General features: G+C 33.8%; 1 protein-coding gene across 1 annotated transcript in view; it reads right to left on the bottom strand.

Annotated features, from left to right (window-relative positions):
* Nucleotides 1–2,799: 2,799 nt before the first annotated feature.
* The window catches only part of LOC142150353 (uncharacterized), a 68,513-nt gene continuing 47,102 nt past the window's right edge, over nt 2,800–24,210 (bottom strand). The window contains 3 exon segments of the mRNA XM_075205550.1: nt 2,800–2,864; nt 2,968–3,280; nt 21,943–22,591. Coding sequence (XP_075061651.1) covers nt 2,800–2,864; nt 2,968–3,280; nt 21,943–22,591 — 1,027 coding nt within the window.

The raw sequence follows: 24,210 nt of genomic DNA on the forward strand, positions 1-24,210 counted from the left end.
TCAAATGGATTAACCTAATAAATATGATTTTTTTGTTTATTCTGAGTGCTATATTGTGTTCCCTGTCTCTGCCCCGGATCTGTACAAGATACAAGAGAGTGCTGCTGCCTTTATTATGTGTATACTATATAATATATGGTATAATATATATATTAAGTGATGTAAGGCTAACTGTCCTGTTTTCCCACCTCTCCTGTGTCCTATTACCTCTCCCCTGGTAACACTCACAGTAGACATGTCCACTTCAGAATACAATTCATACTCCTTACCTACAAAGCCCTCAACCACTCCTCTCCGCACTACATATCCAACCTCATTACCCTCACACTCCCTCCCACCTACTCCACTCAGCCAATGACAGCAGCCCAACCTCCTCACTGATTCCCTCTTCCCACTCCCACCATCAGGATTTCTCCAATTCTGTTCCCAACCTCTGGAACACATCCCCACTCCCAATTAGACTATCAATCAGCTTCAAAACCTTCAAACATTCCTTAAATCTCATGTTTTCATTCAATCCTACCAGCCCTCCTCCTAACTCTCCCACCTGTCCATCCCCTACCTCAACTCACCCCACTCTGTTTCACCCACTCTGTGTCCACCCACCCCCTCTAGAATGTCAGCTCTCATAAACAGGGCGATATCTCCTAGTATTTTCCTTATATAATTATGTTGTTTTGTTGTTTAAATTTATATAATATTTTCACTTTTGACTTGTCGTTTTGTCATTGTGTTTCATACTCTAACCTCCTGTGTGCAACGCTACAGAATCCTTGTGGTGCCTTATAAACAAAAGATAATAATAATTGAAAACAAAGAGTGAAAAAAAAGGGCATAGTTGACAAATATAACGTAGTGAAGAACCCAGAGGTGATGTAAATGATAGCGACTACATGTTGCTAAAATCCCTAATATAATGTGAAGAGTGTCGTTATAACATAAATTATTTTGGTCAACATTATAACAGTGTAGACAATATCTCAGTCAACATTATGATTTAGACATTTTACATTTCAAAGCTTCTTCAAATTCCATTGTAGACATTTCTACTACATCCCTCTAATACATTTGCTTTATGTTAATAATGATAACTGGTCTTTGCAGTGTTTTTATTATTGGCTCTCATATTATCAGCATCACACAACCCCATAAATATCACCTCTGGTTCCATCTTCTAAAATATAGCAGAGTGCACAATATTAATTAATACTGAAAAAAGATGTTAGTTCCACAATCAAAAACAGAATTTCCGCATGTATCATGATCAGATTTTATTCAACATCAAGTGTTATAGAAACAGCCGCCAGTAAAATAAATTTTAATTACAGATATTGTGTGAGCATTGTTCTTCAGTCTATATACAGGTCAGCGCTGTATGATTTGGATAACTAATAAAATACAAGTAGACTGAGGAGCAATGTCTCCTCCTTGAGGTTTATATAATAACATGGTGTGAAGAACAAGGATTTGCTGTAACCCGTAGAAACTAGATATCAGCTATTAGCACTCTGGTGTCATCAAAACAACAAATGTGATGATCTGATTGGTTATTAGGGAATACAGCAACCAAGATAGCAATTGAACGGTATGAGGGAAACATTAAGGAGATGTAACAGAGACCAATAGGAGCACATGTAGTGTAGAACAGGGCAGTGTGCAGTGTTAGTTTAGATATGTTCGGTATTCATAGCTCTGCCTGTCATAGAAGGAATCCCAGTACTGAGAAGAGCTGCTGGAACTCTCTTCTGGATAGAACGTTCTTTATTCTACTAGTTCCTTTACCTGCATGAGCAGAGCAGCTGTATATTACAGAGCTCAGGAAGGGCTGCCCCATTGTCATTGTGTGATTGTGTAGTGCAGCCCTAGATCATTACAGTTAGACCTTCCCATATGAAAAATGCCCCCAAGTCCCCTTGCCAGACCCCTCTAGTCTTCTCTGACATATAACATGGCCTTGATGTTATATATAACACTTGCTAGATTTAAAAAAAAATAAAACTGCATATCCCCTATATGGATATTATGGTGATAGAACAACATAACTTGCTTATGATACATATGCTACATTCAGATCCTCAGGGTGACTCTTGTGTATGAATCTTCTGGTGAGTGACAAGTGCTCTTCTTTCAATTTAACACTTGCTGCTCCTGTGTGAATCCTCTGATGCTGTATAAGAGCTGGCTTGTGGGTAAAACTCTTGCTACAGTCAGAGTATTTAAATGGTTTGTCTCTTGTGTGAATCATCTGATGTGCAAGAAAACATGAATTATGAGTAAAACACTTGGTACATTCAGAGCATTAAAATAATTTCTCTTCTGTCTGGATCTTCCAATGTTTTTCAAGAGATGACGTTTGAATAAAACATTTGCTACATTCAGAGCATTTGAATGGTTTCTCTCCTGTGTGAATCCTCTCATGTCTTACAAAACTTGAATTTTTGGTAAAGCACTTGCTACATTCAGAGCATTTATATGATTTCTCTCCTCTGTGAATTCTGTGATGTGCATCAAGATTTGACTTTTTGGTAAAACACTTGTAGCATTCAGAGCATTTAAATGGTTTCATTCTTGTGTGAGTCCTCTGATGTATGGTCAGTTGTGATTTATAAGCAAAACTTCTGAGACATTCAGAATATAGATAGGGCTTCTAGCACATTATTCACCAGCAGCTTATTTGTAGAAGGTTTCTTTTATTAAAAAAAAAAATAAGACATTGTAAATCCAAAAGAGTTTATTAGGAACTGATGTTTGTAGTCTGTATGACATGTAGATGAGACTATACTTTTGGAACACTCATGTTCAGAGTACAAAGTCCTTTCCCAAAATGTCTTCTGTTTTTAGTATGATCCTGTTCATTAATTCACCTAAGAGAAAAAAGTGTGTTAATGGTTAATTTAAATGGGTTCTCTCCTGTGTGAATCCTGTGATGTATTACAAGATCTGATTTTTGGGTAAAACACTTGCTACATTCAGAGCATTTGAATGGTTTCTCTCCTGTGTGAATCATCTCATGTCTTACAAGACTTGAATTCTTTGTAAAACACTTGCTACATTCAGAGCATTTAAATGGTTTCTCTCCTGTGTGAATCCTCTGATGTGCAACAAGATGTGAATTCTGGGTAAAACACTTGCTACATTCAGAGCATTCAAATGGTTTCTCTCCTGTGTGAATCCTCTGATGTGCAACAAGATGTGAATTCTGGGAAAAACACTTGATACATTCAGAGCATTTAAATGGTTTCTCTTCTGTGTGAATCCTCTGATGTGCATCAAGATTTGACTTTTTGGTAAAACACTTGTAGCATTCAGAGGATTTATATGGCTTCATTCTTGTGTGAGTCCTCTGATGTAGTTGTGATTTACAAGCAAAAACTTTGTGACATTCAGAGCATAGATAGGACTTCTAGCGTATTAGTTACCAGCAACTTATTTGTAGAAGGTTTCTTCTATTAAAAAATAAAATAAGATTGTGAAAATTCAAAAGAGTTTATGAAGAACTGATGTTTGTAGTCTGTATGACATGTAGATGAGACTATTCTTTTGGAACACTCATGTTTAGAGTACAAAGTCCTTTCCCAAAATGTCTTCTGTTTTGAGTGTGATCCTGTTCATTAATTCACCTAAGAAAAAAAAGTTTGTTAATATTTAGAAGCCTTATACAATAATTAATCTACTTTAACAAAAGTAATGTTTGTACAGAAGACAAATATATTTTATACACAAGCAAATATGACCCAACCATTTGCAATTATTTTTATTCTTGTGTATATTGCCACATATATTCATAAATAAAACTGTGGAGACTTATCTGTACACTCACAGATGACAATAAGCTGTGATACATCCCTATAGGAGATTAAGTACTCTCCACATACTCACTGTTACATTAGAAGAAAAACAGATCAAAATGAGGAAAGAAATCTTGTTTTTCAATATTTACTAATGATAATACAAATTACAGAATATAAAAAGAACAAATGATTACCCTAATAATTATAATTCTGTTAGGTTGCATTGCTAACAATACAAACATTGTAAAGACATAGACGCACCACACATATATAACAATACAATATCTACAACATAATATATGCGCAATTGTGTTTATGTATCAATAAAATTACCTTACTCTGGTGATTTCTGCTTCTATCACTTTCTTTCCTGATCTTTCTAACTATTCCATCCTTCCAGCTCTGCAGCCACCAACTCACTAACACTGGGCTGATAATGCCTATTTATAGACATTCCTCCCCATCTCTCTTCAATAGGTCCCGGGATGACCAAAACATATTCTCAGACTGTTTCTTTACAGGTCTCTCACTTTCTTGGCATGTAAATGATGTATACACATTTCTAAAATCAATTACTATAAAAGAAACCTTGACTCATGGTAAAATCTTGCATTCTAATTAGATTATCATAGTATCTGACTTCCTGTTATGTCAACAAATAGACCTTTTGTTTTTTATGTATGTATGTATTGTCTAGGCAGCCCTAACTCTGATTTCAATGTGATTCACTGTTAAAAATAAGCCATAATATAAAGTATTATGTAATAAATACACGTTATCCTGAAGATAAAGCCTCAGATCTTGTACATCTTCGACCAGCCAAGAACAGATTTTCAAAATCAGATGAAGAACACTGAGTAAGTCACTAATAATATGGTAAAGATACCAAGGTATTAAAAGTAGAATTAAAATTACATACATACATTCTAAATAAACACTGTGAAGGCTTTCTCTGTACATCCTTACAAGACACAAAGCTGTGATATATCCGCACAGGAGATAATGGACTCATCACCTACTCACTATTAATAAAGCAGTTTACATATTTAGTTGTAGGTGGTGCTCCCGTGAACAAAATAGTCAATAAGTTCACTTAAGAAGGCACTCTGGAGTCACATAATATATTATTTTATATATAGTATAACTTATATTATATAATATATATATATATATATATATATATATATATATATATATATATATATATATATATATATAAATAATATGGGGTAATTCCGCAATATAGTGTTTGGACTTTAGAGTACATAACCATCTCTATTAATAGACATATCGTATATTGAAGAAAATTGGGTGCATGGTTTATAGTGAAGCAATAATTAAGGTATTTGCTGGCATAAATCATATGATGGCCCTATAATAATTTATCCAGTTAAGTTAACCATTGTTTTTATATTTCTTTACTGTGATAATTCTAAAATGCTTCCTAGTATAGGCAGATCTGTCTGTTGTTACCATTATTCAATTTAAAGCAAATATGTATTATTCCCACATGATAAAGAAACTACATCGGTATAAATACCAATGAATTATCCCAGTTATTATCATCCTTTTTCCTTATTTTATGTGTTTCTCTATGAGGAGCTCTCCCAGGACAAAGTGTTACTATTACAGGGAGGAAAGATAAATGATCTCAGTATTGAAGACTCTCTCAGTCCTCACTAATGTTGTGACAAGAAAAAATTGTTTAGAACAAATATTTATTTATATCTAGTTTTCCCAAACAATCTATTACAATGAAAATGATAATGTGATCAGTAGTAATAGAAGATATATGTGAGAATGTAACACAGGGGGGAAGGACGTCACCTCTAAGGTCATTGTTAACTAGTTAGTGTTCTATATTTTTTAAACAATGTTGTATTACATTTACCTTAGTGGTGCAGTGTCTCCCACCAATAATCTCTTATATAATTATAGGGTTCAGGTCACTTCTTACTTTATATCACATCTGACAGTTTATACTATAGTAAGTAGAATGATTTCCATTTATTCCATAATTCCATATAATTAGCACTAAGATAACAATTTGCAATACAGTGTAAAACACTTCTCTATATAGTGCAAAATAAAACACTTCTTGCTCAGTCTATTAATTTGGTCGCACTCGTGGCCCCTTATGGCTGATATGGGGATGGAATCACTGATACAAATACATAGAATATGGAAGTGATAACTTGGTAACTACCTCAGATTGTAGTGATACATTTTTTAATACTACATAATTATATTTTGGACACCTGAAGGGATGTAGTTTGGACACACACTAATATACATGACTGTGAATGGGAATTTTCTGAGAATCTATAGGAAAATAAGAATATATAAAACAAATTTTCAGAACATTAACTGAGAAATAGTATTTCCTGTTCATATTAATTACCTCTTGGAGAAAATACACTATCTGGAGTAATCATAAAGTTATGATATACAGTACATATATTACACAAATTACACAAGAGTACTGGTAGATATATATATATATATATATATATATATATATATAACACACACACACGATACCACAGTACTGATAGAGAATATATAGATACATTACACACATGATACCACAGTACTGCTAGAGAATATATAGATATATTACACACATGATACCACAGTACTGCTAGAGAATATATAGATATATTACACACATGATACCACAGTACTGATAGAGAATATATAGATATATTACACACATGATATCACAGTACTGATAGAGAAAATATAGATATATTACACACATGATATCACAGTACTGATAGCGAATATATAGATATATTACACATGATACCACAGTACTGATAGAGAATATATAGATATATTACACACATGATACCACAGTACTAATAGAGAATATATAGATATATTACACACATGATATCACAGTACTGATAGAAAATATATAGATATATTACACACATGATACCACAGTACTGATAGAGAATATATAGATATATTACACACATGATACCACAGTACTGATAGAGAATATATAGATATATTACACACATGATACCACAGTACTGATAGAGAATATATAGACATATTACACACATGATACCACAGTACTGATAGAGAATATATAGATATATTACACACATGATATCACAGTACTGATAGAGAATATATAGATATATTACACACATGATATCACAGTACTGATAGAGAATATATAGATATATTACACACATGATACCACAGTACTGATAGAGAATATATAGATATATTACACACATGATACCACAGTACTGATAGAGAATATATAAATATAATACACAGATGATGCCACAGTACTGATAGGGAATATATATTATTGCCAAACTATACTTATTATCATGTTTACAATGGTTGGCTCATAAAACTATTTGAACCATAATCTTAAGCAATTGTGCAACAATTGTTGACTTTTATAATTATGGGAGATCTAAATTTTTCCCGTCCTTACATATATGACTCATACAATTTAGGTGAAAATCTAGAAATGTCCATAAATATGTTTATGTATATATTACATACATAATGTTTCATGTATATCTAACTACACTGCAACCATAGGAGAAAGCAGATACATATAATGTACAGTGTATTATCAGGATATTTAAAGTTCAACACATGCAACCCAGCTTTGTTTTACAATATAACATTTACTAATAGATAATACAATGTGCAGAATATACAATGTACAGTAATGTACTCTAATAATTATAATGCTGTTAGATTGTGATAATAACTATATAAACATTGCTAAGACAAAAACACATCCCATAAGTACAATACAATATCTATAATATAACACTTATAAATGTTTGTGTATATATCAGTATATTCTTACTCTGAAGATTTCTCCTTCTATCTCTTTCCCTCCTGATCATTCTTACTGTTCCCTCCTTCCAGCTCTCCAGCCACCAACTCACTAACACTGGGCTGATACTGCCTATTTATAGTCATTCCTCCCCATCTCTCTTCAATAGTTCCCGGGATGATCATAAGGTTCTCAGACTGTTCTCCAGGTCTCTCATGTAAATCTCACTGACATGTAAATGAGGTATAAACATTCCTGAGGTCACTGAATACAAAGGAAAATACTAATTAGACCTTGGCAGGTGGTAAAATCTCACATTCTAATTAGATCAGCACAGTCTGGACCTTTCGTTTAGGATTTGTCTATTGTGTAGGCAGAGAGTGTGAGCAGAATGTCCTATTGTACATATCAGCAGTAACTCTGATATTAATTTTATTCATTGTTAAAAATACACTATAACAAAAGATATAAGTAAATTATTTAATATAAATGAAATTGTAAATGCAGATTATTGAGGATATTCATCAGAATAAAGCCAGAATGATACATATAGCAGAACCTCATTTATAACTATCAAATCTATTTAATACACAATAAAAAAACTCCTTTTCAATTGTTATAAAGCAGATGATAGCACCCTCAGGAACATGATTGAAAGATTTATGTATACAATTATTAGAACTAGCTGTTAACAATGATCATATATCAGGTAACTTAATGTCACCTGAGTTCACTGTGCAATGTCATTCCTGGAATCTGGGATTGAAAACAGACAGTCAGTCTACAGGTGATAAATGTTGAGATCTAAAACCCTTCAATTACCAGTGTTCTGCCTTAAAATAACAGGGAAAAATAGGCTCATCATAGATATCGAATTTCATAAATGCTGAAAGCAGAGATCTACTTCTGAAAATAATGTGACCAATCCTTAGGGAGACTGAAGTAAGAACCTTGACACGTTTCTGTGCTGTTGGACTTTCATCAGAAGGATGAATCCAGGTGACACAGTCTCAGTATTTATATGTGATGTATTCATCCCAACTGATCACTAATCACCTGTACAAATGGAAAGACGAATCTCCAACTTTGTAAGGATTGCTGCAAACCTCTTTGATATTTAAGATATAAAATTCAGAACATATAAAAAAATCTGTCAAAATCTGTTTATACCCAGATTCAAATGGTTACAGGTATATTGGTGTGTGAGCCTAACACAGGAAAGTGTTCATGCACTTGTATTATGATTTCTAATGCATCCTGTTTTCGTCACATAAAGATATAACACATACATGATATCACAGTACTGATAGAGAATATATAGATATATTACACACATGATACCACAGTACTGATAGAGAATATATAGATATATTACACACATGATACCACAGTACTGATAGAGAATATATAGATATATTACACACATGATACCACAGTACTGATAGAGAATATATAGATATATTACATACATGACACCACAGTACTGATAGAGAATATATAGATATATTACACACATGATACCACAGTACTGATAGAGAATATATAGATATATTACACACATGATACCACAGTACTGATAGAGAATATATAGATATATTACACACATGATACCACAGTACTGATAGAGAATATATAGATATATTACACACATAATACCACAGTACTGATAGAGAATATATAGATATATTACACACATGATACCACAGTACTGATAGAGAATATATATATATATTACATATATAATACCACAGTACTGATAGAGAATATATAGATATATTACACACATGATATCACAGTACTGATAGAGAATATATAGATATATTACACACATTATATCACAGTACTGATAGAGAATATATAGATATATTACACACATGATATCACAGTACTGATAGATAATATATAGATATATTACACACATGATATCACAGTACTGACAGAGAATATATAGATATATTACACACATGATACCACAGTACTGATAGAGAATATATAGATATATTACACACATGATACCACAGTACTGATAGAGAATATATAGATATATTACACACATAATACCACAGTACTGATAGAGAATATATAGATATATTACACACATGACACCACAGTACTGATAGAGAATATATAGATATATTACACACATGATACCACAGTACTGATAGAGAATATATAGATATATTACACACATAATACCACAGTACTGATAGAGAATATATAGATATATTACACACATGATACCACAGTACTGATAGAGAATATAGAGATATATTACACACATGATACCACAGTACTAATAGAGAATATATAGATATATTACATATATAATACCACAGTACGGATAGAGAATATATAGATATATTACACACATGATACCACAGTACTGATAGAGAATATAGAGATATATTACACACATGATACCACAGTACTGATAGAGAATATATAGATATATTACATATATAATACCACAGTACTGATAGAGAATATATAGATATATTACATATATAATACCACAGTACTGATAGAGAATATATAGATATAATACACACATGATACCACAGTACTGATAGAGAATATATAGATATATTATACACATGATACCACAGTACTGATAGAGAGTATATAGATATATTACACACATGATACCACAGTACTGATAGAGAGTATATAGATATATTACACACATGATACCACAGTACTGATAGAGAATATATAGATATATTACACACATGATACCACAGTACTGATAGAGAATATATAGATATATTACACACATGATACCACAGTACTAATAGAGAATATATAGATATATTACACACATGATACCACAGTACTGATAGAGAATATATTATTTTTAAACTACATTTACTATATTATCATGTAATCAATGGTTGGCTCATGGAACTATTTGGTCCTAATCTTAAGTAATTGTGCAACAAAAGTTTCCATTTAAGATTATGGGAGAATTAAATTATTCCTATACTTACATATATGACTCATACAGTGTGGAAGAAAACCTAGAAATGTCCATTAATATATTTATGCATATTTTAAAAATTTACATTAATATTTAGTTATTCCTCCCCATCTCTCCTCAGTAGGTTCCTGGATGACCAAAATATATTCTCAGCCTGTTTGTCTCCAGGTAATATTTAAATTAGGGTTTCATAAAATGTGTGAGTTTTCCTTCATCAATGCACAGTCTTATGTAAACATCACTGACTTGTAAATGAGATATAAACATTCCTAAGGTCACTTACTACAAAGGAAAATACTAATTAAAACCTCAACAGGTGGTAAAATCTTCTAATTAGACCTCACAGTTTCTCACATCCTGTTATGTCAACAAATGGACCTTTTCTTTAGGATTCACCTATTGTCTATGCAGAGGGTGTGAGCAGAAAGACCTGTTCTATGTATCAGCAGTAACTCTGATTTCAATATGATTCACTGATAAAAATAAGACATAACACACAGACTTGTTTTATTGCACTGTAAGGACGCACATCTGGGACATATCTCAAAGGACACCCCTTTAATCTAATAATAATCATACTAATACTACTAATAATAATAATAATGTCATGTTTCTGAAATTACTACATTCATAGAGTAGATCACATACTTCAGCAGATACTTGAATAAAAATGACATAAAGAAACATTACTTGTTGTTTTACAAAACATCCGTCTTGTGCACAGATCATACAGCTGCTCTTGATTCAATAACAAATATTAAGGGGGAATCTAAGCAGCTTGGTCCTCTGTTGTGTGCTGACAGTGTACAATGCAGATCCCCTCTGTGGACATTACCTGGATGGTGATAAAAACCGGTCAGGACATTTTTATGACATATTGTTGGAGCTCATGAAAGGATCAAAGAAATTCATTGCCATTCACAGGCTGAATTGGACATTTATACCATTGTCATCGGTTACAGTATAAACCACGGTGGATCTTCTCTGCAGCTCACTCCTAGGCTGGAGCTGTCTCCTTCCCACAAGATGGAGACGGCTATCAGTGAGTACATTGGTGACGCTAATTACACCTATCTGTCGGTCACAGAAGAGACCCGTGCCCATCGCTGCTTACGGTTACATGGGATCCCTGCCAGACAGCTTACTTCAACTGTTCAGTTTCATATGCAGGAGGCTTCAGCCCTAACCTGGAATAAGGAACTTAATCTACACAATGCTGCAATTTAACGTTGGATAATAGAAAACTATAAACACTATATTACTAGACGTGATCATCCTCCAAATTTCTTTATGACATTGCAAACAGCATAAAGTGGTTCTGAATATATTTATATTTGAATTGATAATAAAGAGTATATTTATTTTATTTTTACTGTGTTGGTGTTTTAATATTTAAAGTTTTGGCCATCCTTAGTACTGTGTTATTTTTATTAGCTTTATATCCTGCTGTAGCAATCTTCTCCTAAGTGAACTATATGGTGCCATGATGTCTGTTCGTTAGCTCATTAAGTCCCAGTGATTAAACAATAAGCCCACATTATCTATGGCTCACACCTGGCTGTATTATCAGGAACCACTAGATAGACAATATACAAACATAAACATTGAATTACACAGAGTCAACTAGATAACTAACTTTATAACACAATAGTCAGTATTATGTTCCTTATGGACAGAAGCTACAATCATACGTGTGTACGCCATGTTACCTTACTGCACAGTGTATGTATATTTCGAGGTTATACGCAGAAGAAAGGAATTGTATTTGTTACCAATTGTATGTTTCAGCTCTCTAGTGGGGTCACCCTGCTTTGTCCACAGAGAGCAGAACCATGTTAGAGATCAGTGACACCAAGACGTGCAGCCAGAACAATTAAGACCACTATGAATGTGAAAACAAAAGATAATATAGTCCAGCGCTCTAAAATAATAATATACAAATCACTATGTTTCAGTATGTACATAAATAGGAGAATTTTGTGCACACTATAGCTATATTGGGATAAGCTCAGGAGATAACTTGACGTTGGCAAGTAAACTTATCCCAAAATAGCTACAATGTGTAAAAATTTCTCCTATTTATGTATATGCTGAAACATAGTGATTTGTATATTATTTGTTTTAGAGCGTCGGACTATATTTTTTTTTAGCATAACCATCTTGGTTGTGACATTTATTCTAACACGTCTGGACGATATACGTCACCTCCTGGATTGTGATAGATATGAAGACAGTTTGATGAAAGAGGCAGATAAATATTCCCTCTATGGGGTACGGCCAAACACTATTTATTGGGATCACCTGCACATGGATACAAAGGATCCGCTACTGTCTAATGATTGTGGTCACTGTACAGCACTGCAGCCGTCCATTCCTATGGCAGCAAAACATTCATAACCCTGTATGACCCAGACCAGCACTAACTCCTGACATCTTTTAAGGATATAGATTTTCATGGAAGCATAATATTAAACATCACAACAAGACCTATCTAAACAGGTGTGATATGTGGTTGTGAAAGGGTTAATTAAAACAAAACTACCTGATCTATCTAGAAATGATACAAAAAGAGAGAGGAGAAAAGTATTCTGATCAGAACATTCTATTACAGTATTTTGCCCTTGATGCATGGAAGTGAAAGGAGCGTTGGGACACACACTGGTCAACGTGTCATTTCCACTTTAGTTAGTGCCCAATCTTAAGTAATGCCACCTTATTAGATTGGATCTAGATATACTGGGGATATTTTAATAGAGAGTGGGGAACATCATTTAAGACATAACTGGATACTTAATTAACTAAAAAGAAAATAAAATCTTTAAGAAATGTGCTATTTAATTAGCAACATATAGAGAGACTCTTTGCCTCTAAAAATCATATGTGCTAAAGAATGCTGCAGAGAGACATGTCCCTAGTGGTGGAATAGAGGAATTACAACAGGCTTATGAGAATTTAACCAATAAATATAAAAAATATATAAGGGAACTTTGTGTCCGTTATTGACATAAGTGCTCGAAAATAAAATCTTACTAAAAATTGGTTCTGAGTAACATTCCAGTGAACCCAGTGAATATAGACCGTATTATTATGTTTATTTATATAGACACTATTACAATAAATTTCAAATGGAATCACATTGTTAGATTAATGAAGTAATATAATAACAGGTTAACAATTTAAATTGACAAGAAACTACCGAGTTATATTTTTAACAATTTTATTTAGTGTACACAAAGCACCAATCACTTTTCATAAACTCATATTATGTTTTAATATTTCACTTGCAAACTTTATTAAATAAGCAGAACATAGAATATGAAATAATTAAATGAATTAAGTAAAGGATTTTTTTAATGAAAATTAGTCTGTAAAACAGTGCCCCAATTAAAATCTTTCTCCTCTTTCTTTAAGTTTAAGTGAATTAAGTGAACAAATAATATTTGTCAGTTTTACAGTGATCAAATACAAGACAAAGTCATTATCTCACACCCAGATTGGAAGGGACTATACATTTCTGTGTTGGCATACGGACATGAGATGAATACTTAAGGTCTTTAATGTATGTTAAATAGTGATTTTGCAAATGACATGTATGCTAAAATATTTTTAGAGCGATTGCTTTTCATTTTTGGCATGTAGTGTGAACTGATTCTCCGATCATAGAACACAATGTGTGTGTGTTTAAACTTTGAGAATTCTTTGCTGTTTTGAATTAGACTAATTGTTATTTAAAATACGGCAACAAAACCTATGTTATGTTAGCTTTATCAGAAAAATAGTTGCATTGAAAGATAGTAGCTGTTTTACATTGAAAATAGCTTCTCTGTAGTGTTTAACATAGTGGGATTTGTAACTGCATCAGATTTTCATTTCTTTGAAGTCTCCCATGTTACAAACATGTCTCTCCTCCATTCTCCCTCGTCCTATGGAATGAGGTGCATGATATATTCCCATGCCAAGAGGAGGAGCTCAGTATATGGAAATCTGAGTTTGAACACAGTCTTTGTACCATAGAACGGACAAATGACTGGACCCTGCCCTGCATTCTAATGCAGATCTCTGTGAAATTATTGCAGTCATAAATTTGTGCAGCGTTGATTTTTAAAACTAATAAAAACTATTCAGAATATTTTCTTTTGCTGTTACCTACAGGGGTTTGAATCTTTATAAGGTTTCATAGACAGTTATAATTATTTGTTATAATGTTTGAAGAATAATTTGCAATCTTTTGCAATCAAACGCACAGGAGACCAGAAACCAGAATATGTGAATGATGTTCTGCTGTGAAGATACTAAACAATTATTGTGTTTTCTTTCAGAAGTATCCAAGACGGAGGAAATTCATTTATCTATTAACAAGATTAAATTGTTTGACACCTGGCCAGAGATATTTATATTTCCTAAAGGGTTGTCCTGATATTTGAACATGCTTTACCTCAGAATAAAATTTTTTAAAAAAAACGAAAGAAAAAGAAATAAAAGCAGTGCAAATATTTCTTGATATGTCACAATTCTGTAGCTAGTGAATACTAGGATTTTCAGCCATAGCAATATGCCAGATAAAGTTGAACATATTCCTGAATTCATTGAGACATTTGAAGATATTATGAGTACGTGAATGAGGATATGAATGGGTTCTCTGTACAGCGCTGCAGAATTAGTGGTGCTATATAAATAAATAGATAATAAAATATTAAAAGACTCTAGCCTTTACCCCGGCATTAGGCATCTAAAATTATAAAAAATGTTTTCTATTGTACTGATGATAACACTTTTTTAGGATATTTAGAAGGCAATTAGTATACAATTAGATAGGTAGCAAAAGCATTAACTTAATGTTCAAGGTTTATAGCCATAGCAGCTATTGTTGTGGAAAAGACACAGGATATTGTGTTGCAGCGGGGGTTACATTTGATTGTCCCTCGTGCTGTCACACAACTTCTGAATAATGCACAGACTAGACATGTGTCTGTAGCAAGGTTTATACAATGGGAAATTATAATGAAATTAAATCGCATTCATTCTTCTAGCATTTCAGTACAGAAATGTTAGAATCCTGCTGCATCATTGCCCTCAGAAACCCCACATGACAAGTAAGACAATGAGCATGATTGTATTAAGTAAATGTGTATGTTCTTCTATATTACCAGACTACATTGAAGAAGTTAGATTAAAGTTTCTTTACTGATGAAAATGTTTTATAAAATAAACGGATGATAGCTCGCTAGTGACAGGATGTACAATCACAATACATATTGAGAAAATTGAAGTTAAGTCATTAGGCTTACACTCAGTTCAGGTAGCCGAACTTATAGCACTCATAAGAGCATGTCAGCTAGGTAAAGGAAAACGAGTAAACATTTACACAGATTCACGTTACACGTAGTATTTACACACCGTAGTTCATGATTATGGAGTTATTTGAAAACATAGGGGTTACCTAACATCAACAGGAACACCTATATCCCATGCACAAACAGTCAAACATCTAATATAGGCTATACAGTTTCCAAAAGAGGTTGCAGTCATTAAGTGTCAGGCACATACCAAACAGACAGATGAAGTCTCACTAGGATACAAAGTAGCAGACTCAGCAGCTCGAGAAGCAGCTTTAGAAAGGCAGCTGCATACCCAATTGATGATTTTTCATAATATCACATTTTAGAACTTACGAGAATGTCAGGAAAAGGTTACATTGAATTAAATTAATACATGGAAATTGAAACAATGTTATGAAACAAAGGATGAAATTTGGGTAGATATAGAAAATAAACAAGTAGCATTAAAAATGTTGTTGCTAGCTTTTGCAGAATGTGCTCATGGTTTAATATACATGGGAGTAGATAACAAAATTAGAATTGTTATATCTTGTTAGTATGCACAGAAAGTGCATACAATCACAATACATATTGAGAAAATTGAAGTTAAGTCATTAGGCTTACACTCAGTTCAGGTAGCCGAACTTATAGCACTCATAAGAGCATGTCAGCTAGGTAAAGGAAAACGAGTAAACATTTACACAGATTCACGTTACACGTAGTATTTACACACCGTAGTTCATGATTATGGAGTTATTTGAAAACATAGGGGTTACCTAACATCAACAGGAACACCTATATCCCATGCACAAACAGTCAAACATCTAATATAGGCTATACAGTTTCCAAAAGAGGTTGCAGTCATTAAGTGTCAGGCACATACCAAACAGACAGATGAAGTCTCACTAGGATACAAAGTAGCAGACTCAGCAGCTCGAGAAGCAGCTTTAGAAAGGCAGCTGCATACCCAATTGATGATTTTTCATAATATCACATTTTAGAACTTACGAGAATGTCAGGAAAAGGTTACATTGAATTAAATTAATACATGGAAATTGAAACAATGTTATGAAACAAAGGATGAAATTTGGGTAGATATAGAAAATAAACAAGTAGCATTAAAAATGTTGTTGCTAGCTTTTGCAGAATGTGCTCATGGTTTAATATACATGGGAGTAGATAACAAAATTAGAATTGTTATATCTTGTTAGTATGCACAGAAAGTACTACAGTTGCTAAGTTTAAATGTGAAATATGTATAATTTGTCTTACAAACAATGAAGGAAAGATAGTATCTACTAAGGTCAGACAGTTGCCTAACATAACATTTTCAGAGGTTATAAATTAGTTTATTGATTTTATTTAATTAAGAGAAAAGAAAGTTAAGAAGGTTACAGTATGTGTTAGTTTGTATTGATATGTGTTGGTGGGTTATTAAATGTACTTTACCCAGAGAGTAAAATCATTTCACGAAAAAAAGTGTTTCAAAGAATGTGTAATATGATGGAAATAGATTCAAAACTTATATACTTTATCATTCTCAAGCTTCAAAGAAAGTTGAAATAATAAATGGTGTAATTAAAGAACAACAAAGCTTACTAAAGAAACAGGAATGGCACTTCTATAGTTTATCATAGTATTAGAATCACTTTTAAACCTCTTCTCAATATCTCTCCATATGATCTGTTATTGGACTTCAGCCAAATACGTTATTAATTCACAGACTGACTTGAAGATGCATCATGATCTAACTGCTCAATATGTCATATAGTTGTCTGAACAGTTGCAGAAGCTTCAGAAGGCCCAGAAGAACACTTAAAGAAGGAGCTCTTCGGCTTGCACAGAAGATACAACCTAGAGACTATGTTATGGTAAGAAATCTCTTACACTCTGGTTCCCTTACAGATTGATGGGATGGTCCTACTAAAGGAAAGTTCTATTAACGACTGATACTACTGTAAAAGTTGCAGAGAAAGACACTTGGACCCACAGCTCCCATTGCAAACAGGTCAAAGACCCAAACTTACAGGAACTAAAGGACTCAGAACTGAACACAGATAAAGAGACTGAGTTACATTTAATAAAACTCTTCAATCAAGATGGAAGTGATGATGTATAATCAGCTACAAGGTTATCGACTTATGACGCAAAGAACCTTCAACCTTGTTGCCTGTCTTATAGGAACAATGATATTTGTAGCCTTAACATGTTATTCATATATTTTGGAAAGTAATTGAGAAGAAGGTGGTAAAGTGATAGCCCGTCTGATATATTAGATGAGGATGATTTTAATAAGACCATTTCTGCTTCTTTTCTAAACAGGAAAACCAGAGAAATCAGTAATTGTAAAGGATTACCACCAATCCAAAATGTATTTGTGAGTATTGTGGTACTCCACCAAAAGAAAGGTGGTTAATATGGTGGTCCCATAGTAATGAATATTGCTAGAGAGAATATCCAGTTGACTGATAGCATGGTATGTTAAGTGAAATGTTAGGAGTTACAGATTGTTGGCTGTGCACTAAAACTCCTTTATAGAGTAAAAATATGCCAATGTTACCATTTCTGGTATCTTATGAAGAAGACACGCATTAGTCCTGATATAATATGTCAAGAACAAAATTGAGATCTTAGTGATTATGGTCGAATTGCTGAAAGTAAATATAACTTGACTAAACCTCCGGTTATAGTTTTAGTACCACACATAACTGAACAAATTCCTTTTTGTTTAATAAAATAATAATTTAGGTTACAATGATAACACCTCAGATAAAGGACAGCATCGAGTATATACATTGCTGTCATAGAACAACAGGTACTACAAGTTGTAAGAGTTAGTATGAATAAGTGTGACACAGTGGTTACAGTGCCCAACACATGTGTGTCAGAATGTAAAGAACCCCGTACGTTTGATGTAGACAGAGATTTAGAAATTATATGAAATGAGAAAGCTAAACTAAAGATAGACCTTCAAACAACTAAGTGTGAAATATATGCTATCAAATCTCTTAAGAGTAAAATATGTACACAATGCACTTTGCATTAGTATAATCAACTCTTTAAACATACACCACCAATACCAGACACGATACCAGATACAAAATGTCACTTCGGTATGATAATCTCAACCATAGTGTTAGAATATTGTGGTTCATCTATTTTACCAGGAAACATTTATATATATATATATATATATATATATATATATATATATATATATATATGGAAAATATGCATTTAGGACCTCATTTAGAGTCGGACGCAAAGTCAGTTTTAGGCGCATCCAACAAAATAACAATATCACGATGTGCAGAAAGCCCCAAATCCGCCTGCATATGGTCCAGTTTTTGGCATGTGCAGATTTCATTTGCGGAATATACGCATAAAATCAGCATGGATGTTCCTTGATGAATCAGTCTCTGTGTTTAAATTTCAGTTTAGGCAACAAAAAGCACTTTGCTAATACATTTGCTGTATGTTACTAATGTGATATTTGCTGTGTTTTTATTACTGGTTGTCATATTGTCAGCATGGATGACCACCTAATTATCACCCCTGGTTCCATCTTTTAAAATGCAGCAGAGTGTACAGTACTCGGTAGTACTGATAATAGATATTAGTTTCACAATCAAAAGCAGAATCTCCATATTTATCAATGTCAGTTTTTATTCAGCATCAAGTGTGATAGAAACAGCTGCCAGTAACATAAATGGTAATTACAGATATTGTGTGAACATGGTCCTACAGTCTATATACAGGTCAGTGCTGTCTGATGACGATCACTATGGAATATAAAAGAAATACTTATTTAAGACCTTACCGGGTACCTTTGGAAACAATGTGTCCTCCTTGGGACTTATTTAATAACATGGTGTGAAATACAAGGATGTGCTTTAACCCATAGCAACCAAATATCAGCTATTAGTAGTCTGATAAAACAGAAAGAAAGTTGTCAGCGCTTATCCTTTAAACTGCATATCTGTGTGTGTCTAGCAAAATGAAAACATGAGGTATTAGTTCATATTTTGATCAAAAGACTTAAGCCTGCATCCCACGTCAAGGGTACCTCATTATATGCAGGTCCTACACTGACCTATATGCTTTAAACACTATTAAAATGCAGTTAAAATCAGATGCACTCACCTCCCAGGTATAGGGGTTTACATCTAGCAAAGGCTGGCTTGTGAGCCACACCCAAATGTGCCTTAAATAGGCTTGATGGACAGCTGCTATGACAAAAAGGCAATATTTTGAAACAAAACCAGAGAAAAATAAGCCCGCGCTCGGTATATCCCACATTATATATGGTACCAGCTGCTTGGCAACAAGCCCGCGCTCGGTATATCCCATATTGTATGTGGTACCAGCTGCGTGGCAATATAAATGCCCATACATGTATACAAAACAGAAAGAAAGTTGTCAGCGCTTATCCTTTAAACTGCATATCTGTGTGTGTCTAGCAAAATGAAAACATGAGGTATTAGTTCATATTTTGATCAAAAGACTTAAGCCTGCATCCCACGTCAAGGGTACCTCATTATATGCAGGTCCTACACTGACCTATATGCTTTAAACACTATTAAAATGCAGTTAAAATCAGATGCACTCACCTCCCAGGTATAGGGGTTTACATCTAGCAAAGGCTGGCTTGTGAGCCACACCCAAATGTGCCTTAAATAGGCTTGATGGACAGCTGCTATGACAAAAAGGCAATATTTTGAAACAAAACCAGAGAAAAATAAGCCCGCGCTCGGTATATCCCACATTATATATGGTACCAGCTGCTTGGCAACAAGCCCGCGCTCGGTATATCCCATATTGTATGTGGTACCAGCTGCGTGGCAATATAAATGCCCATACATGTATACAAAACAGAAAGAAAGTTGTCAGCGCTTATCCTTTAAACTGCATATCTGTGTGTGTCTAGCAAAATGAAAACATGAGGTATTAGTTCATATTTTGATCAAAAGACTTAAGCCTGCATCCCACGTCAAGGGTACCTCATTATATGCAGGTCCTATACTGACCTATATGCTTTAAACACTATTAAAATGCAGTTAAAATCAGATGCACTCACCTCCCAGGTATAGGGGTTTACATCTAGCAAAGGCTGGCTTGTGAGCCACACCCAAATGTGCCTTAAATAGGCTTGATGGACAGCTGCTATGACAAAAAGGCAATATTTTGAAACAAAACCAGAGAAAAATAAGCCCGCGCTCGGTATATCCCACATTATATATGGTACCAGCTGCTTGGCAACAAGCCCGCGCTCGGTATATCCCATATTGTATGTGGTACCAGCTGCGTGGCAATATAAATGCCCATACATGTATACAAAACAGAAAGAAAGTTGTCAGCGCTTATCCTTTAAACTGCATATCTGTGATAAGCGCTGACAACTTTCTTTCTGTTTTGTATACATGTATGGGCATTTATATTGCCACGCAGCTGGTACCACATACAATATGGTATATACCGAGCGCGGGCTTGTTGCCAAGCAGCTGGTACCATATATAATGTGGGATATACCGAGCGCGGGCTTATTTTTCTCTGGATTAGTAGTCTGATGTCATCAAACATTCAATGTGATGATCTGATTGGTTGTTATGGGGTACAGAAAGCAGTATTTTACATTCTACATTTACTAAATAATCCTTTCTAAATACATAGTTGTCATAACAGAGGGAGATAAGACAGCAATAAAAAAAGTGCAGTGTGCAGTGTTACTGTAGAAATATTTAGTACTTATAGCTCTGTCTGTCATATAGGTAATCCCAGTACTGAGAAGAGCTGCTGGAACTCTACTAGATAGAAAGTTCTTTCATATACTAGTCCCAGCACCTGCATGAGCAGAACAGTTGTATATTACAGAGCTTGGCAAGGGCTGCCACATAGTCATTGTCTAGTTCTAGTTATATAGAGCTCTAGTTCACATCAGGAAATCCATGTCAGCTGAAAAGATGACCCCAAGTCCAATAACCAGACTACTCTAGTCATTTATGGTTTATATCCTGTGTGATTCTTCTGATGTCTAACAAGATTTGATTTCTGGATAAAGCACTTGCTACATTCAGAGCATTTAAATGGTTTCTCTCCTGTGTGAATCATATGATGCTTTACAAGATCTGAGTTTTGGATAAAACATTTGCTACATTGAGAACATTTAAATTGTTTCACTCCTGTGTGAGTGATTTGATGTTTTACAAGAGTTGACTTCTGGGTAAAACATTTGCTACATTCAGAACATTTAAATGGTTTCTCTCCTGTGTGAGTCAATTGATGTTCAACCAGGTTTGCATTCAGGGTAAAACACTTGCTACATTCTGAGCATTTAAATGGTTTCTCTCCGGTGTGAGTTCTCTGATGTCCAACAAGAGTTGACAGGTGGGTAAAACAGTTGCTACATTCAGAGCATTTAAATGGCTTCTCTCCGGTGTGAGTCCTCTTATGCCCAACAAGAGTTGACAGGCGGGTAAAACATTTGCTACATTCAGAGCATTTAAATGGCTTCTCTCCGGTGTGAGTCCTCTGATGCCCAACAAGAGTTGACAGGCGGGTAAAACATTTGCTACAATCAGAGCATTTAAATGGTTTCTCTCCTGTGTGAATCCTTTGATGGACAATAAGCTTTGATTTACATGAAAATGTTTTGTCACATTCAGAGCACAGATAGGGTTTCTCTCCTATTAGATCCATCATGTGCTTGAAAAGAAATTAGTTGTAGAAAGTTTCTCCTTTTCAATCTTGAAGTTAGCTACTGTATAGAATAATTGATCTCTGTAGTATGTATGACTTGTAGGTGTGTTTTTTGGAACCCTCAGATGTTCAGAGAACAAGGACCTATCCAAGATGTCTTCTGTTATTAGTGGGAATCCTGCTCATTCATTCAACTGTAAACAAAAAGAATGTTAAGATTTGTCAGCCTAATCATTACATTTAGGAAACTTTTTTAACAATAGTAGTGTTATATTGGACAAGGAATACAAACATGTTTTATACACTAACAACTATGACTGAGATATTGACCGTTGTTATTATTTTTGTGTACATTGCCACAGAAACATACATACTTAAATGAAAACTGTGAAGGCCTCTCTGTACACTCAAACAAGACAAAAAATTGTGATATACCCACTTTGGAGATAATAGACTCACCACATACTCACTATTAATTAAGCAGCTTATATAATTAGATGTAGGTGTTACTCCTTTGAATACAATTCACAACAAGTACACTAAAGAAGGAAACGGGATAAAAATGAGACACTCTGGAGTAATGTAAATATATTATCAGTAAATCATGTGGCAGCACCCTAAAGGGAGGTCCTGACCAATACTGGAAAGGTGTATCTAATAAAGTGACCACTGTGTATATATCTATAAATACTCACAAGAACAAAATTTGTGGCACTAAGTGATTACCCAGTATTAGTGATAAACAAATAAAAATCAAATATATTAACACTGCTGCTCTTTCCTTAGATACATGTTCCAGGTATACATCCAGAAAGTATCCCCCCAAAAAAGGCACCAACCAATGTAGTATCATCAAACAAATTTAAATAAACAGTGATGTGCTCTAATAAATATCTGTATATAATAGAAAATTAGATATAAATCTTATCTGAGATATCTGTTGTCGTCTTCAAGTGTTTCGCTAAAGAATCTATTCAAAAAAGTTCTGTTTTGGTCATAAATAATATACAGAATATTTTAGTTTTCCACTTTTCATTCTATGACTATTAGTATACACACTGTAAATATAGTTTTTTTATTGATAAAATTATTGTCACATTGAAAGCATTACCATATATACAATTGTTGGCACATGAAACTATTTGAACCTTAATCTTAATTGTACAACAAATTTTTGCTTATAAGATTATGGTAGAACACTTTTATAACAATACAATATCTACAACATAACATATCCAAATATTTATGTATGCATGTAATATTGTTATACATAATATAATTACCTTATTGTGAAGATTTCTCCTTCTATCTCTTTCCCTCCTGATCATTCTTACTGTTCCATCCTTCCAGCTCTCCAGTCACCAACTCACTAACACTGGGCTGATACTGCCTATTTATAGTCATTCCTCCCCATCTCTCTTCAATAGTTCCCGGGATGACCAGAAGGTTCTCAGACTGTTTGTCTCCAGGTCTCTAATGCAAATTATGTAAACCTCCTTGATTTGTAAATAAGGTATAAACATTCCTAAGACTACATATAATAAAGGAAAATACTAATTAGACCTCAGCAGGAGGTAAAATCTCACATTCTAATTAGATCAGCATAGT

This window comes from Mixophyes fleayi, chromosome 4 (assembly GCF_038048845.1).
Source record: "Mixophyes fleayi isolate aMixFle1 chromosome 4, aMixFle1.hap1, whole genome shotgun sequence".
Taxonomy (NCBI): domain Eukaryota; kingdom Metazoa; phylum Chordata; class Amphibia; order Anura; family Limnodynastidae; genus Mixophyes; species Mixophyes fleayi.